This window comes from Hevea brasiliensis, chromosome 17, assembly GCF_030052815.1.
Source record: "Hevea brasiliensis isolate MT/VB/25A 57/8 chromosome 17, ASM3005281v1, whole genome shotgun sequence".
Taxonomy (NCBI): Eukaryota; Viridiplantae; Streptophyta; class Magnoliopsida; order Malpighiales; family Euphorbiaceae; genus Hevea; species Hevea brasiliensis.
The window spans coordinates 58,802,226-58,819,667 of record NC_079509.1 but is presented as its reverse complement, the minus strand read 5'-3'; the positions used below and the strand labels follow the sequence as shown (position 1 = coordinate 58,819,667).

Here is a 17,442-nt window from a genome sequence, read left to right as displayed (position 1 = left end):
AGCTTATCACCTGTCAAGAAACTTTTAACTTAAGATAGTTTTGAACCATTTGCAGGAATATAAACTTCTATGTTTGAGTGAATAGGTTGGACCTTGTCTCCATAGAAGTCGAACTCTGGCAAGCATTCATTGCGCATCATTCTCTTTCCAGTGCAGGCATAGTTCAGAGCAAAAGGTAGCTGCAATATTGTATATGCTGTTCCAATAATTGCTGTAGAGATTACAAACCTGCAATTTTAAAATTACTTCAATATGAACATAAGAGCCAAAGCGGAAACTATAAATATAGCTCCTTATGTTACCAACCTAAAAGCTCAAGCTTGTAAAAATTCAAGAATAGCCTAGCCTCTTAAACTACTCAACTTAAAAGTTTGAAGTATTAAAAAGCAAATCCTTACCTGTATGCAATGAAGTCCTTGACAGTGATTTTGGTGGGTTCATTGTTTATGGTTAAATCCTCTATAACAACTTTGACAGAGACGGAGTTGATGATAAATACAACCACACAAGCAACCAAAGCCGAGAGGGTCAAGATCCTCAATGCAAGGGTTGAGGCTGCTATGGTTATGCCTTTGGATGCCATAATCTTTTCATTTGAAATTTCTGCCTCTCCAAAGTAACCTTTTTATTGGGTGAATGCAAGCCTAATCCTTCGGTTATTTCAAGTAAATTTGTCTTGTTTCTACTTTGTAGTTTTCTCTCAAACATCCAATCGCCGGCGGGAACCTTGAATTATATTGAATTGATATATTTTTATTCTGAACCTAAACAAAGTTTGAGAAAGTCAACCATATTGTACCCAACAATTTATAATCACAAAGAGAAAAATGTTGATTTATCTTTTAAATTTTACTTATCAAATTCCTTCATCATGTATCTTTTAATTTCACATTTAAAAGCCAATTTTCAACTAACTTACATTATTAAATAATAGAAAAAAATATTTCATATCTGTAAGATACATTATGAGATTATATTAAACTCGGTCTATTTTATCAACGATATCAAAACCAAATCCCAATTGATATTAGAACCAACCCCAATTAATGTTAGCTACAGGTAAATGTCTAGTCCAAAAAATTTCACTCTAAATGTTAAGCATTGATCGTGACAAGAGTGTATTAAGTCACATCGACCGAGTATTGAAGAATTAAATGCTCTCAATCTATTTTATCAACAAAGCTTTTGTCAGAGTATACTCAAACTTACCTTGGCATATTAACACTACAAGAAATATCCTAATTACCTTAGGATATTCACTATAAGAGCCAGCTTATTTAGAATATTATTTTCCCTTTTTTTTTTTATTCTAACTCTTATTGAAAAATTGACTCAGCTGATAGCACTTACTTGTTTTCATATTTTTTCAACTGAGCAACAAAACAATAACAAGTTTTCCAAACAAATTATAAGACTACTTGAGCTGAGGAAATCATGTTCATTTCAAATGCACACCTACCTAAAAGATATTCAATTGAATCTAACAATCTATATACACTATGGTAAAAGCCAATTACAATTCTTATCCCAAAACAAGTCCCCCAAAATTGGGGAAGAAAAGAATTAAGAAAATTAAACATAAAAAATAACAACAGTTCAATTCAGTTTCACTCAAGCTTTAACAGTGTCAAACTTGTATCGACTTAATATGAGTTCTGGAAAGAAAAAATCCAGCTCTTATTTCCTCGAATGAGTATTCGATTACTTCAGGAACCTCTTCTGCTGGACTAGCACCATATGGAACTGATGGAGGTGCTGGGGTCATAGTCGTCTGCATTGGAACAGACAATGTTGAAGGTGTTTTTGGCACAGGGATTGGCATTGCCTTAGGAGTCCTATTCTCTTCATCTGCGAGAGAAGTTCTCGAAGGGGTAGCAGTAAAGGACAGTTCATTAGTTGCTAGTGTCTTCTTACATGGCTCAGAATGTTCTGTGATCACATCATCTAAGATGTTGGCTTTTGACGATCCTGTGGAAGAAATAGGTGAGAAAGGTTTCCGCCGCATTGGTGACTCTGGTTCAGGAGCATTTACAGTTCTCAAGGAAAATTTTTTTGCAGGAAGACCAGCAATATCCAACCCTCTCCTACCTATGAAACAGAAAATAGGAAACGGCAAAAAATTAAACAAAGAACTTCGAGCATGCCAAACAAATAGTGGACATCCTAGTCACTAGTAAACCATCCTAACAAATATCCAATCCTTGCAGTATTCATAATTTTCTTTTCATTTTCTTTTCTTTCTGAAACTGTCAATAGTTCACATTATTGTTGTAATACAGTTTGTCTAAGTTTTACAGTTGCCTTTGAATAGAATGTATGTTGAGGAAATAAAGGCTCCTTGTTTCATTTTTTAGCAAAAATTATTATCATTAATAAAAAAATTTAAAGAGAGAACCTACTTCTTCAACAATCAACAATTAGAGAATTGTGAAGAACCAGTTGGTGTTTTCCCCAGGCCTCGAGGGAGAATGGCAAGCCGTTATTGCTCAATTTCAATTATATCATCTTCAACAAAAAAAAATGAAAAAAAAAATTTTAAATATTTAGCAATGATTTTGTTGGTTACCAACTCCTTTTGTGAAATATGTAACTTCACATTTTCAAAGACCTTACCAGCTGACAATGCTGCAAAGCCATCATCCTGCCGGTGATTTAAAGGATCGTGTTGGTGGATTCGGTCAACTTTCTTGCCAGGACGTGAATGGGATGCAGCCTTGCTGGATTGAATTATATCAGATTTAGGATTGTGCAGCATTGCTCCTCCAAGGGAGAGTCTTTTGTTGCTTGCACCTCCAGTTGAAACTCTAGGAGCTTTTTTCACACTTTGAGTCTTTGAAGGGCTTGGTTTTGACCCATAAAGTGCCTCTTGCTCTGCTATCAGCTGACCCTGCAATTTCTTCTGATCCTAGGACAGAGAAACAGCCAAGACAAGTCAAAATTAGCAATATTGTGTACAAAAAAATCCATGATGCACACCAAAGAAATAGAATCAACATATGCAATGCTCTGTTAAAAGACATTTGGTAATATGTAGTATGATAGAGTAAATGACAGGTCCATACCCTCTGCCTCCGTCTTTCTTCCTCTTTCTCCTGGCGTAATATGGTATACTCTTCAAGCATGGCAAGAAGGCGAATCTGGAAATTTTTTTAGTAAGTAGTTCAGCAAAAATTCATGCACAAAAACAAGTGATTATGCACAAGAGAAATTGGTGAAACCAGGTAGTCATGACATAAAACTTGAGCAACTTACACCATCATACAAGAACTCAGCGCCTCTTTCCTTTTCCCATGCCATGGTTTTTGAAGCCAATGCCTCCACCATACCTGGACCACATGGAAAGAGCAACTTACTATGAGATGAGAACCAAACTATCTAAAATACTCATCATGTCAATGGTGTGCTGCAAGGTACAGAAAGCTCTTTAACAAGTGGACCATAAGGCCCCTCACAATCAAAATAAAAGCTCTTTTTTGACTCCATAAGTCCTGGGAAAACAAATTAAATATAAAAGCAGTCCATATAAAAGTTTACAAAGGCTGACAATTTGACAAGTGAAGCAAGGTCTAATGTTCCTAAAACAAAACCGGGCTGATTCTATCACATCTGTCAGATGTAGGTTGTCAACTACAGGAAGGGCATATACCTGGAAGTTTATTAACCAAAGAACGAGCTTTTTCAGCACGCTTCAGGGTAAGATGAGTTCCTCTCCCTGCACTGTATCGATTTTCATCCTGTGTAATGCCACCAAGTGAGAATCAAGCAATAAAATTTAAGAAATTATGAAGCAAACATATAAAGCAATGATTTGGAAACTCAACCTTGTTGTACTCCTCAAGCCAGCACTCCTCCTCACATGCAGTCAGCCATTTCTCAACCTTTTCAAGGATTTCCTTCCTGCTAAAAGCTTCTTCCTTAACGTTTCCTATTTGAAATTCAATCTGCTCAAGGACACTAGCAGGGTCCACATTTCCTGCAATAGCATGGAGCTATGCGCAATAAATGCTAAAATGCTACTAGCATTAAAAGTTAAAATGATGTAATATCATAAAGACAAGTACCAGATTCTATGACTTCTATAGCATATTCTGTTGCAGTATCTGCTTCTGGAATAATATGTGTCTTTCTACAGATCTCTTCCAGCTCTGATCTCTTCTTCAGAACAAGATCTTTCATCTTGCTTGATTTCAACTCTTCCAACCGAGAGACTTCTGCCTCAACCTGCAATTTGAAGACTTTTAACATTAAATATCTAAACTTCTATGAGAATTCAAACCAAGAGATCAAAATAACAATAATACTAAAAAAACAAACAATTCAGAAATGTTTGCTACCCACATAATTGATGAAGTCCACAGATAGAGTGTTTGGCTCAGTGATTTCATGTTCTGAAGCAGCTATGTTACAGGTAACATTCTGGAACATTTGCTGCTCTTCAATTGGAGTATCCATCAAATTCCAAAGCTCCAACATTGTAGTTGCAAGATCTTGGAGCTGTCATCACTCATGGCACAATGTTGATCAATAACAAAACTTTCTGGATGAAAAGTATACTTAAAATTACACAAACATTACCTTCTGCATTCTTTGTATCTTAATCTCTCTCAATTTGAGTATTGCAGTAGCCAAATGCTGAATTGTATCATTATTGATGTTCCTTGATCCTTCAGTAACACCAAAACTTGGATGAACCTCTGTAAATGTGTGCTTGAAATCCATACCAAGCACTAAGCAAAGTGAGTTTAAAGTATCAAGATGCTCCTGAACCTGCTTCAAGCGGTCACTCTGCAGAAAGGAAAAAGATCAATTAGTAATATTAAGATTCTAAGAAGTAATACATAAAATTAGAATGTGGAGGAGAAAGGAAACAAACTCAAACCTTCTCTTTTTGAAGTGCATGCAGCTGTCTGTGCAACTCTTCAAGTTTTCTCAAAGACAGATCAGTTTCATCAACAAATATACGAGCAGCAGACCCATATATCTCATTTGTGATCTTTTGTATTTCCTCTACAACTTCAAGGAACTGATTTCTTCTGTCCAATTTCCTCTTCTGCATCTCCTCAAGTTGTGGAAGGATTCTTTGAAGTTCTTCCTTCAAGCTTCCAGCAGTTTGTTCAGCCTGAAATAAATAATACAAACTGAGAGAGAGAGAGAGAGAGCCAGCCCAATTCCTAGGTAATTGTAGTCTGTCTTGAAAACTGTTGTAATCCTCAAATTTTTATAAAATGTTGCTTTAGAAGAGACAGATCAGCAAGCTGCTCTGACCAAATTTCTACTTTTGCTACAGGTGTATTTTATTTATGGAAAAAGACCGTTTATCTTTTTGTTTTGCTTTTTTTTTTTTTTTTTTGGAAAGAAGGGGGATTTAGAGATAGGCAAACAAATTCATATGACAATTGAAAAACAGCATTTATTTGAAAATGAATTTTCATGTTTTATATCTTATATAATAATTTACATATTAATTCATTTTAGATAAAGTGAAACCATTGTGAAAATTTTCAAAACTCTATTGTTTTAGAATTCATTTGCAAATTCCCAATTTTGATTGAATTTGATGCAAATATTTGAATTATAGGTATAGAATTCCAAATGAAAAATTTGAGGTCTGAAACATTCAATGGAACTTGTTTGTTCCAATGCCTTTAGAAGTAACATTGTCTGCATGCTAAGATTAGTTTCATCACTCAAATTGCCACCGACGGAATATTGTTAATTCTTTTACATAATTATGGTAATTCATAATTTCTATATGTGTTAAAAAGAAAATAAAAATTAAATTCTACTTCACAATGCTTTAAAACGAAAATTTTAGTTGGAAATAAACCACATTAATAACTACAAAAAGAGGAAAAAGTCAATATTACTTCATTCTCACCTGCCTAATATGTACAGGTCGCTCTCCCATAGCAGAACAGATAGCCGCAAGTTCAGCTTCAGAATCAGCAATTGCTTGCCTTAGCTGAGCTCTATTCCTGTTTGCCTGATCGACCTTTCTTCTGTATACTTCAAGACACTCTTGTTCCAGCTCAAGCAGTATTCTATCTCTATCAGTATTTAACTCCCCAACCTCATCCCAAATGATCTTATTATCATGATGGAATACGGAAAAAAAAAAGTTCAGTATCTGAAGTAAGCAAAAGAGTATATGGTATCTTTTTATCTTAAAATTTTATAAACCTGCAACTCGTAAAGGAGGGATCCACAGGTCGTTTCCACTTGCAGAAGTGGATCATTCTGAAGATTAGACATGTCAATAGAACTTGTGCCTGCCCAGAAGAAGAAGTTATGAAAACATTGAATAGAAATAAATCCACAGTTGGTAAACAGCAAATCAAACACGTAAACACATGAATGTTGGTGCCTTTTCCCCTAATGCATTTTCAATTGCCGTTCAATTCCAGCTCAACCACATTATTCAAAAAATATACCAGTACAGAACAATAACTGCGTCTGTTTCAATCACGAGGAAACCATAATCCAGGAAAGCAGAGGAATTTTTTGAAGCTAAATGCAAAATTTTATAATGTGATACCGAAAAACAAATGAAATCGACTTGATTTGGTTTTTCTTCCTTTTGCAACATTTTTCTGGGCAACTAAACTGGTAATTAACAAAAACAAGAAAAATGGAATAGAAACGTGAGTGGAAATCGGAGGAGAAACAGAAACCTGAACAATTGAGAGGTGGCAGAGCAGTTTTGGTAAGATTTCCTTTCCTCTGGAGAAAATTGAGGAAAATTCTTCTCTTTTTTTCCCTTGAGCAATTTCTTCACACAAATCTTCAAAATGGGTGAAACAAACGAGTAATTTGCGTAAAATATTAGGTGCAAGATGAAATTTTCTTTTAGAAAAGCAGGGATTGTGAAAGACCAGTTTCTTGGTTGAGATTGAAGAGCGATGAGCCAAGTTTCTCAATTTCTCGTTTGAATCATCAAGAATAGTGAAGTTTCATAGCAGAGGGACGGTGCATATAAAGAGAGAGAGAGCCTTTTTAGATTTGAATTTTGAAATGAGACGCAGACTTTTTAAAGCTTTGTTTCATTTTGGGCGAAATACTGTTACCTTAACGCCTAACTAGACCCGGTTTGAATCCAAATTTCAAACAAATTGTTTTAATTTTAAATTAAAATTAATCAATTCTCTTAAACTTTGAAACATAATTATTGGTTTTGATTTGATTCATTCTGTTGAGTTTTGACCACTAATTTTAAATTATTTTAAATTTTATTTTTATTATTTTTATCTCTCTAATTTTTTAATAAAAATTTTATAATAGAAATTATTAAAATATATACATATTTAATATATATTAATATCTTATAAGTTGTGGTTATTTATTATATCTTATATATAATAAAATAATATTATGTGTCAAATTTTGTCACCTATTAATTATGTAATAATAATATAAAAGAGACAGATTCCAGTAATACCTTCTTGCTATATATATATATATATATATATATATAAACATTTTTATATTTTTAAATTATAAAATTACTTTTTTGTATAAACAGATTTAAATTTTAGTCCAAAACAGAGTGAAATCAAGAAATTAAATTAATGGAAAAAACTAAATTCGTCCTTAATTTGCTATTAAATTCGAGAGTTTATAATAAAACTTATTGATAATTATAAAATCATTTTATTAATAAATAACTATTATTATCACTTAACGCTAAAAAAAATTGCTAAAAATATCTTCATTTAAATATCAACTTTTTCATTCAAATAATTACACTTTTGATGATCAAATTTTAATTAAATCCAAAAATAAAACAAATAAATAATTTGAAACAAATTAATTATTAATAAGAATAAGTCACATTGACAAAAATATCACATTTAATAAATTAATAAATAGTGAAATTTCTTTTCTCCAATAAAATTTTAAAGGTATTTTAGGGATTAATAAAATATTTACACTATTTAATCAGCCAATAACTATTAATTAACCAAAAAGAAGTCCCAAAATTTAACAGAAATGCTTTATATTTAACAAAATTAAATTATATAAATATTTTCATTCAATTTTAAAATAATAAAAACTTAATAGCAATTATGACTAAAATAATAAAATATATATCTGCATTGCAATAAAATTTAAATAATTTTTAAACGAAGTCTTATTTATAATTATAAATTATTTTTATTTAAAATGAAATATAATAAAATAAAATAAAATAATTTATTGAAATCAAATTAATTTGAATAAAATAACTATTTATTTAGAGAAAAATTCAATATTTATTCCTTTTTCTTTTTTTTATTTGTTATGTGCTAACCTATTATCATCCTTTCATACTTTCACATTAACAGTTGAAACTAATCATGGAAAAATATTAGACATCAAAAGAAAAAGGTTCACATTATTGTCTTCTCAGTCATTATTTAAGTTTAGAATATTTAAATTTTATTTGTTTCATAAAAAATAATTTATATATAAAAAAATATTTTTTAAAAATATTTTTTAATATGAAATTAATGATATATATTTATTTATATACGTATAATTATTTTTACATTCTAATAAAATAATTAAAAATTTAAAAAATAAAAAATAACTTCATTTTTTAAAAAGAGGAAACCATTTTCATTAAAATAACTTAATTCTTTCTTTTATCAAGAAAATATTTTTCGTTATCTAATTTTCTGAATACTATAAACGCTAGAAAATGCAAAAAATATTTTTCAAAAAAATATTTAACTTGAAACAAAAGAAGCCTTAGTTTATTAAAAACATTATTCACATTTTATTAATGTTGGATGTCAGCAAAATGTTAGATTCAATATTAAAAATGCACATATTTATTATATTAAATTTTTATATATTATAAATAGACATAAATTTCATGGGCGACAGGTCAAATTTACCAGCTGCATTGGACATTTGATATAAGCTGCAGACCATGTAGAACAATATACATACAGCATTATCTAGTGGATTTTCACCTCTAATACTCTATCCAAGAGACATTGGACCAAATGAAACACCAGTAAACAGCTAATCTCAAGCAAAAAACTGAGACCGTTAGTGTCTAATGATAATATACATCTGCAGCAGAACCGATTGAAGCTCTCCATCTAACATGCAAAAAGTTCCATGCAATCTTCCACTCCAAATTTCAATAATTATCAGATGGTGGCCTATAAGTACGAGTGACACGAATCTGAGGCAAACACAATAAACTTAGCGGCAATCAAAGAAACAGATTTGAACAATAATATTCACTGTGAAACCAAGTGACACTCAGGTTGTTCCATACACAATTGCATTTATATAATTAATTTGTCTTGCCTTATATTCATTGGACCTGTTCAAGAATTCTACTGCTTGGTAAAAGTTTTCTCATTTTAATTTCTCTTCTATTAAAAAGAAGTAAAGCTTGAAACTAAATTATGTCATTTTAAAATACAATTATTCATTCATGGGAAGGTTACAGTTTTGAAGATGGGTATTCATTAGCAAACGTTTGGTATATAAAGATAATTATACTTATTTTTCACATACAAAAATATGAAATTCAGACTCACGTGACAAGCCAAAAACCTGAAAGAATCACTAATGAAACACTGCATCTAGAGGCCTATTTATTCCAAAATTTAGACAAAAATGGAATTCTGATGCTGGGATCTGGGGTAGAGATGGGCGATATTTTAGTAATTTAATAGGTAAATCAATGTTTCAACAAATACTTGCTTGTTAAATTGACATAATTTAGATTCAAGCTTTACATCTTTTTGATAGAGGAGAAATTAAAATGAGAGAACTTATATCTAGCAGTAAAATTCTTGAACAGGTCCAGTGCACTTATAGTAAAAAAACAAGTATTATCATCGTACACTGCAAAATAAAGCACGGTGACAACAACAAATGCTTAGAAGTAAACAGCCATGACAATATATTACCTCAGCAAATGCATAAATTGCACGCAAGATTCTAGCATAATCAGTTCCTAGCATTTGTATAACAACATCTGCCAGAAATGTTCCCCACATCCTGCACAAGAAAACAAAATAAATGAAATGGTCATGATCAAGTTTTAGTTTTCCTGAGCAAAAGAATTCCTCAAATAAGCCAAATGTGGTGGAAATTGTTAAGCAGAAAGCAAGCAAAAATTTTACCATAATTACTTAAAAAAATGAGTTTCCTCCGTCTCAACAACAACTTGATGTTGTAGTGTTAACCTATGTCATCTAGCTCTACATAGAAGAAGCAATCACAAAAGCCTAAGACAAGAGAAAGGAGTATACGACTCCAAATTTGAATGTCTGGTTGTGATTAAGCAGAGTATCACTTGGCTTGATAAAAGCAATCTAACAGAATAGCCCAGGTTTAGTCAAATTGCAGAATGGTGAGGGGAACAGAAAATGGGGTAAAAAAAAAAACTGAAAGGGAAGAACACAAGCGAGAAACACTCATCCCACATGCAATTTAGCAACTCTATGTTGGTCAAGATGCCACTCATCAGGCACATAAAAAACAGCTTGAACACTACAAGAAGCTTGAAGAAATATTTAAAACCTTGTTTAAGACCATAATAGACTGATCTTAACCGATAAAGCCCAAAATTGACAACAGTTGCTTTGGTCAAAACAAAATTAACCACTTGTATGCATCTCCAGCCATGAAAATCTCAACTACAAGTAACATATGAGTTGGTTGCTTTAAACATATAACCATCATTAATGAGGAAATTAGCATAGCATAATCTCAACAACTATCATTATTTACCTCCTAAAAATGATATCAATATCATAACAAGTATAAAAGGTACTGTTCATTGTACTATAGTCTACCACCAGTGACCTACTATGCCACTTGAGAACCAACAAACTTTCCCTTTTGGACCAGCTTATACCTTTTGCACATGTTGCAATTATCTTTTTCTATAGGCCCATCAATTAACCTGAAATTTCTGTGAGATTACAACAGATGGGGGCTGTGGTTTGAAAATAGAGGCTAGGGTTTGCAAATCCTTGCCTTATATATATATATCTATATATATATATTGTGATATGAATGGTTGAGATCATTTGAAATAGATGGGTAGGATTTAGTTAAATGTTTAGTTAAAAAAAAAAAGAGGGAAACCAACAGTAGCAAGATTAGCATCTTAGGTGTTAAGTAGTTTTTAAATTTAATTTATTTCTGTTTGGTTCTTTTTTTTCGAAATGTTTTAAAGCCAAACTGAACTGAATCTAAAAACTGAATTATTTTAAACGAAACTGAATTTCCTATTAAACCAAACCAAATTTCCAAATTGAATCAGTCCGGTTGGTTTTTTTCAGTTTGAACTTTGAACTGAATACTGCTCACCCTTAGTTTCAGCAACAAACAAACAGTTGGCCATTTAGACTTGAGAACATATTTTAGGTTAATTTTGAAAGGAAGACCGCTGAAATGAGCTAGGATATCAAATTTATTTCAATGATTTGTGTGGAAACAAAACACCCCAAAAACTTGCTTTCTAATTAACCACTTCCACGAACCGTCAAAACTTTAACCATTATAGGGATGCATCAATGCCTCACATATCAAAGCTGCAAGGAAGGTGGGTAAACACTTCATGAACTCAATGGATAAAACAAATTTGATTTGCAAATTTATTAAAAATACTTAGAATCTATGGAACAACAATGGTCTATGGAATTTCATATGTTCAAGAAATAAACAATTAAGCAATTAATTGCAAGATCATCCAACTGCTTAGATATCATTGTCAACGAGTAGAGAGTGTCATGAACAAAAGCCGATCTTATCAATAATCAAACAACATTAAAAACAAGCATGCAAAACTTGTATATTTGAGCACTAAAGTTGCTCCAATTGCCTAACTAAATAAAAGTAATAGCCTCATATAGGTAGTATATTTGCAAACAGGACTTCCTGCAATGCACATAATATGTAACATACCATACCATAATAAATATGGGACTAAGAGAATTGCAATCCTAATTGACCTAAGCCATAAGAAAACCATGGAGTTTCAATTGTCATGACGTTCAAATCCATATTACTACTGTCCTCAAGTATGCATGTCATGTCCATCTTCTAGAAAGTGTTCACATAGATTTGCTTTATCATCAACCATACAAACCTAGGATTTTATATGAAGAAAACAAAGATAAAACACAATAACAAACCTCAATGCAAGTGACGAAGAATAAGCAAAGATTGGAAACAAACAAAGCTTGAACATTTATAAGTTGTTTTATAGTTGCAAAAGAGATCATTACAATGGACCAAGTAATGACATCATGCTCCTAAAACCAAGATATCTTGACGCAGCTCCAGCAAAACCCTGTCAATAGCCAAAAGAATAAAAAATAATAACGTAAAAGAACAGTAACATTGATTCTACTTTAATAAAACAGATCGAAAATATATAATTAAAAAATTACCCTAAAACCACGTACCAGGTTGCTAAAATTATTTTAGCCATTAACTGTTTCAATTACTGCATTAACAAGGGAAATGTTCAAAAATGCAATTTGTAATTTAGCTCCAACACTTAAAAGATAAAAATTTTTGTGTCACGTTAGTACTATGAGGTTTAATATATTGAAACCTTTTATAAAATTTTTTGTTAATATCATGAAAAGTACAATTTATATACTGTCCATATGAAATAAAATGACAATTAGATTGGCACATTATCCATGCAATAATTACATAAATGACCATATAGTATCAAATTTAATGGCACATTTAAAATTTTGAAAAAAAAAATAAATAAAATTATACTTTAGATAAAAGAAATAAAACATGCAAAAAATGGATTTTTTTTCTATGCATATTACAAAAATTGTTAATAAAGAATTTGGTTTTATATTATCAGTTACTTTACGAATAGAGATGCTATTTCAACATAATTTTCATGATGTTGCTCAAAATAGTACTAAAATGGAAAAAGATGGAACCTCGTGTTACTAAAATAACCCAAAAAAATTACTCTATATCTAAGTGTCAAACCCTCTAAACCACATGTTACAATTCTAAACTTTTCCACTAACAAACTAAAATTTTAGATTATCCACATCCTGTTAAAATATTTTCTAATTAATAAAATCTCAATTTATACTAATTACTAAACATAAAATTCTAGTACATACTACTTAAGTTCTAAAGTAACCAATACAGCAAATCCTAGTTTAATAGCATCAAGGTAATTGATTCATTTAAATGTCAACAAACCAGCCTTCAAATTTGAAATTTTAACAGCAGTGGCAGGACCAACCACTTTAAGCACATATCCCAAACTACGATTAGATCATTTTATAAAAATATTATAATTGTCATGATATAATCACCTGCTTTGCTGCAAGCAAGGCTGCTCTGGACTCCAAGTTAACCGCAGCTAATTGTCCACCCTGTGTACAAGGAAAGATATGGATACATGATGCTGTCTTTTGCTAATACACACACACACACACGCACGCGCACGCGCGCACGCCCGCGCGGTTGTAGGAAGATGGCCAACAAACTCAACAAATTAGGTGATGCCAAATTATATGGAAAAGAAGCTGTCATTTAATCATGAAGAACTAAAACAAAATCTCGCCAATATATTTACACAGATGTGGGCAAGCATAAGAGCTGCAAGTGAACAAAACACCTCATTAACACTGACTAGGGCATTGGGCTTCACTATAGGCTGGTAGAGTCATCAAGCATGGGGAAAAGTAAATGCTGGGCACGCTGCTAAGGCTCAATTGAAGCTGAAGCTAAGCTTGTATGTTTTTTCTATTGATTCTATTTTAAAGGTTAGATAATAGTAGTTGGCCACGAGGGCCACATTGTGTCATAAGAGATGTCCGTAATGGCCCAGGGTGGATTATTGGTGTAAATCTCTAGGCCTGGAGGGAAATCACCCAAGTCCTAATGTCATGTCAATTCCCTAGGACTATGACACTGAGCAAGTACCTTCTTGATGACTTCCTTTTTGACTTGATAGTTGGCAGCTTCTAGAAACAACTTCCCAGATAATTTCCTTGAAAACTATGACAAAATCAAACTAGCTTAGGGGCACAAGAAAAGAATCAAATCAAATAAACAAACAACAAGAAGTCCATCTCTTACTAATTGATAAAATCTTGACAATGTAAACATTCCACCACTCTACAAAGAGAATGGAAAAGAAGAAAAGAAGTTAAAAGGGGGGAATCCATACCGTTTTTAAGTATTAAAAAAATCTATAAATTAAGTTATTACGTATGAATACCTTCAAAATCATTGATTGGAGCTCTGCTAGCCCAAGTTTTCGAGCAGCAAGGGCTGGTCCCTTCCACTGCCTAGGTCCAAGTTCAAGACTGCCTTGATCATCGGTAACCGTAGATGATTCCCATAAGCATGGAAAAGTATCTGATTCTTCACTATATGAACCAAATAGCAATTTTAGGTCACTATAAAGCACTACAAATAAAGAAATATAATTTATTTATCCACATGTAAATTATTTTCTTCGAAATGATGACCCTTTAAGATATTACACCAAATGGCATCAACAGTGAACAGCTAATAACTATCCATCCATGAGACAAAGGAAATATAAGAGGTCAATTACATCAACTCTGGAGTTCTAACAAGAAGGTAGAATACCAACAAATTCTTGTGGCTTTGTTTAATTGTGGAAGACAAGTTCTATTTTCATTTCCCAATTTTCTAATTTTTCATTTTCAAATCGAAAGTTGGAAAACAAGAAAATATGTTCATTTGTTCTATTTTTCAATTCACCATTTTCATTTTCACTCTATAAATATTATTTGTTAAATAATTATTATTTTATTAAAAATATTAATTATTTCATGGTCTAATCACTCAAATATAAATTTTTTAATCTATTTCAACCCAACTAGTTTGGTATTAAGGCTTTGTTGTTGTTGTTGTTGTAGATGTATATTTCAAATATAAAACTAGTAAATACCATGACAAGTATTAAAATAATATGTAGTGCAACATTTTAAAATTAAGATAAAATTTATATATTAATAAGCAAGTTGTTAAAAAAAAGGTGAAGAAATAGCATTAAGTATGATCTTATCTTTTTATTTAAAAAATAATAATTGCCTAATATTTTAATTTAAAATTATTATAATATATACTTCATAAAAAAAGTAAAAGTAATCACAAATATATTTCACAATTGAAATTTTAGAATAAGTTTTGTTTTATTATTACCGTTTACCAACAAGTTTTTTTTTTTTTTTAAATATTACTAGAACCTCAGAGAAATTGCAAAAGTGGTATGGAACAATGGAAAAAATAATAGATGATGTTAAGCTATTGATTATTTATTTATCATGCTTGTCCACAAAACAATACAATTATGTGAATAATACTTCATTACTATTGTCTTAAAATCTGGTATCCATTCTAACCAATGAGTTTCTATATGATTATGATCACAAATTCAATTACATGGGAACCAAGCATATGAATACTTCTACACTAGGTGACCAAGAAAAAAACCACAATTCTCAAGTAAGAATTTAGCAAAGTGATAAGCAATAAAAAGGAAAAAGTACCTTGAATAATCTTGAACTAGATGAAGGAAAATTTCTGCTTCTAGGTCTTCAGTTGACAATTTTCTAGAACAAGGAACATTTAACTTTTTCCAAACAGCAAGCAATACATTTCTATATGAAGGCCTCCAACCCCTGCCATAAGATACCAAATGAAACACAGTTTAAACATAACAGTCAATTTGTAGTCATGCTGCAATATAAATTTTGGTGCAACTATAAATATGCTCATTTGTGACTTGAGATCATGATTTCGATAGGGGTGGGGCCAAATCAAGCTACTTGTAAACTATTTGGACTTGACTCGCGAGTATTCAGGCAAAACCGCATTGTAATGAAGTCAAGCTCATGCTCAAGTAGCTACACTAGAGTTAAGCTAAGTTTGATGATTTCAATTACTCAGCTTAAAGAGGCTTAAGAGCCTACCTGAGCATCCAAATTTTTATTTATTTTATATTATGTGAAATTTAAATGATAATTTATCATATTTGTCATTTTATGATCACAGACACAATATAAAGAGAAACCCTAGATTGAGCTCACACCCAAGCCAATTCAAGTTTGTTCAAGCTTGAATTCAAGAACAATAAAAAACTTAAGCCCCTTTATGACCACTAAATGAAGCTTGAGTGTCCTAGGAATACATTCAAGGTGAGTTCAAATATGAAAAATATAAATCAATCAAGTTCTCGCTAAGTTTTGAGAACAAGTTGAGTTTATATAGTGCGCCATATCAATGGCTCACCTGACCTGATTAAAAGTTCCTGCCACTCAATCACAAATATAGCCTCCTTCTAATATAAGGAAAAAGGTTACATATCAAACCAAGCCAAAGTTCCCAAGGCATAAGTAACACTCACCCCTTTTATGCTGACACATATATTTGTGAATCAGGAATTTCCATTCTATTGTTTTTCAATTTACAAAAATCTAAAGGGTGAATGAGTTATTGAACCAAAGAAGTTGGCTAAGTCATAGAAATAATGGTAGATGAATATTTGAAACTCACAAGATTATCTATAAATGCCCGTGAAATTCAAGTTCAAATACCTTATAGTTGACCTGGCATCAGCAGCAAGGAATAGGAATCGGGACTCCAGAGCTTCTATGAAAGCTTCCCGCTCTGCCAGGTCTTCCTCGATTATGGCATAATCAATGTCCACTCTCCTCCCCGTAATGGATTTTAGCAAAGGACTGAAGTAACTGAACCGGGGAAAAAAAAGTTTCATTTTTAACTTCCTCATGGAAAATTTTCATGTAATACCAAATCAAATCCGAGTTTGAGTTCCATAGAAGACCTGGGACCAAATAGAATTCTCTCGAGCTCATACAATTCCGAATCAGTAGCAAGTTCAAGCACCGGCCGGAGATCAGGATCAAATGCACCTGTAATTCCAGACTATAAAAGGAATTTATATGCATGCATATCAGTGAAAAGCCAAACCCAGAAGGAAAGAGTGGAGAGGAATTTCACCTTGGCCTTTTTTTGATATTCCTCCGAGAGAACAACGGGCAAGCCCTAGAATCCTCCTATTCCCAATGGAGTTGAGAATCTGCAAGACATCAATATTTCTGTTTGGTTAGCAAGAAAATGCAGGAAAAAGAAAAACAAGTGTATGCGCGTCTAAGTAACTCTTTCTTACTGGGAGAGCATGTCTGGTACCGGCAGTGGGTGTGGAAGTGATTGTGAAAGCCAAGGAGACGTGAAGAGCCAAAGCAGAAGAGGTACTGATAGCCATTTCTGCCAATCTCCAAACAATTCAACCACTCATTCTTAAAACCAAGTACAATCAGTCTGAGTTTTCACCCATTATCTGTTTGTTGATAGGTTAGACTGAGTTTTTTGTTCAGCAGTCGCGTCCAGCCAACGACAAAGATAGGGGGCCAATGCGAGCGAGAGTAGTATAATTATTCT

At 32.1% G+C, this 17,442-nt stretch overlaps 3 protein-coding genes across 7 annotated transcripts; all 3 read right to left on the bottom strand.

Moving 5' to 3' along the window:
- Positions 1-29: 29 nt before the first annotated feature.
- On the bottom strand, positions 30-609 carry LOC131175325 (CASP-like protein 4D1). Its single transcript, XM_058139060.1, has 2 exons — positions 399-609; positions 30-228 (listed from the first exon to the last, which is right to left on the bottom strand). Exons 1-2 carry the CDS (start codon positions 581-583, stop codon positions 30-32), a joined length of 384 nt encoding a protein of 127 aa, XP_057995043.1. The 5' UTR covers positions 584-609.
- An 858-nt stretch (positions 610-1,467) lies between these two features.
- Positions 1,468-7,030, bottom strand: LOC110643066 (65-kDa microtubule-associated protein 3). Of its 3 annotated transcripts, XR_009145504.1 has the most exons (14): positions 6,672-7,028; positions 6,181-6,269; positions 5,879-6,085; positions 4,880-5,119; positions 4,576-4,785; positions 4,339-4,494; positions 4,062-4,221; positions 3,822-3,973; positions 3,647-3,734; positions 3,253-3,326; positions 3,063-3,137; positions 2,614-2,905; positions 2,400-2,505; positions 1,950-2,088 (listed from the first exon to the last, which is right to left on the bottom strand). XR_009145504.1 is itself a non-coding variant. In XM_058139419.1 (13 exons), exons 2-13 carry the CDS (start codon positions 6,250-6,252, stop codon positions 1,628-1,630), a joined length of 2,187 nt encoding a protein of 728 aa, XP_057995402.1. In that variant the 5' UTR covers positions 6,253-6,269; positions 6,672-7,030; the 3' UTR covers positions 1,468-1,627. The 3 variants fall into 3 exon arrangements, 2 of the variants coding, with proteins under 2 accessions (XP_057995402.1, XP_057995403.1); XM_058139419.1 differs by lacking the exon at positions 2,400-2,505 and having other exon boundaries at positions 1,468-2,088; positions 6,672-7,030; XM_058139420.1 differs by lacking the exon at positions 2,400-2,505 and having other exon boundaries at positions 1,468-1,968; positions 6,672-7,030.
- A 1,834-nt stretch (positions 7,031-8,864) lies between these two features.
- On the bottom strand, positions 8,865-17,442 carry LOC131175374 (uncharacterized). 3 transcript variants are annotated; one of them, XM_058139416.1, is made up of 12 exons: positions 17,171-17,440; positions 17,002-17,080; positions 16,826-16,913; positions 16,578-16,730; positions 15,531-15,662; positions 14,228-14,378; positions 14,086-14,124; positions 13,930-14,004; positions 13,317-13,376; positions 12,243-12,307; positions 9,912-10,002; positions 8,865-9,172 (listed from the first exon to the last, which is right to left on the bottom strand). In XM_058139416.1, the coding sequence occupies exons 1-12, from the start codon at positions 17,264-17,266 to the stop codon at positions 9,128-9,130; spliced, it is 1,074 nt and encodes a 357-aa protein (XP_057995399.1). In that variant the 5' UTR covers positions 17,267-17,440; the 3' UTR covers positions 8,865-9,127. The 3 variants fall into 3 exon arrangements, with proteins under 3 accessions (XP_057995399.1, XP_057995400.1, XP_057995401.1); XM_058139417.1 differs by lacking the exon at positions 14,086-14,124 and having other exon boundaries at positions 17,171-17,442; XM_058139418.1 differs by lacking the exons at positions 13,930-14,004; positions 14,086-14,124 and having other exon boundaries at positions 17,171-17,442.

What these genes read in the sequence shown, in the direction of transcription:
- LOC131175325 (XM_058139060.1), bottom strand. Translation starts at nt 583, where the DNA reads ATGGCATCCAAAGGCATAACCATAGCAGCCTCAACCCTTGCATTGAGG. An exon ending in AAGGACTTCATTGCATACAG is followed by an intron (nt 229 to 398) that starts GTAAGGATTTGC and finishes TTAAAATTGCAG; the next exon opens with GTTTGTAATCTCTACAGCAA.
- LOC110643066 (XM_058139419.1), bottom strand. Translation starts at nt 6,252, where the DNA reads ATGTCTAATCTTCAGAATGATCCACTTCTGCAAGTGGAAACGACCTGT. An exon ending in GACCTGTACATATTAGGCAG is followed by an intron (nt 5,120 to 5,878) that starts GTGAGAATGAAG and finishes TATTTATTTCAG; the next exon opens with GCTGAACAAACTGCTGGAAG. An exon ending in AGATACAAAGAATGCAGAAG is followed by an intron (nt 4,495 to 4,575) that starts GTAATGTTTGTG and finishes GAGTGATGACAG; the next exon opens with CTCCAAGATCTTGCAACTAC.
- LOC131175374 (XM_058139416.1), bottom strand. Translation starts at nt 17,266, where the DNA reads ATGGCTATCAGTACCTCTTCTGCTTTGGCTCTTCACGTCTCCTTGGCT. An exon ending in AATATCAAAAAAAGGCCAAG is followed by an intron (nt 16,914 to 17,001) that starts GTGAAATTCCTC and finishes CTGGAATTACAG; the next exon opens with GTGCATTTGATCCTGATCTC. An exon ending in CTAGTTCAAGATTATTCAAG is followed by an intron (nt 14,379 to 15,530) that starts GTACTTTTTCCT and finishes TGGTTCATATAG; the next exon opens with TGAAGAATCAGATACTTTTC.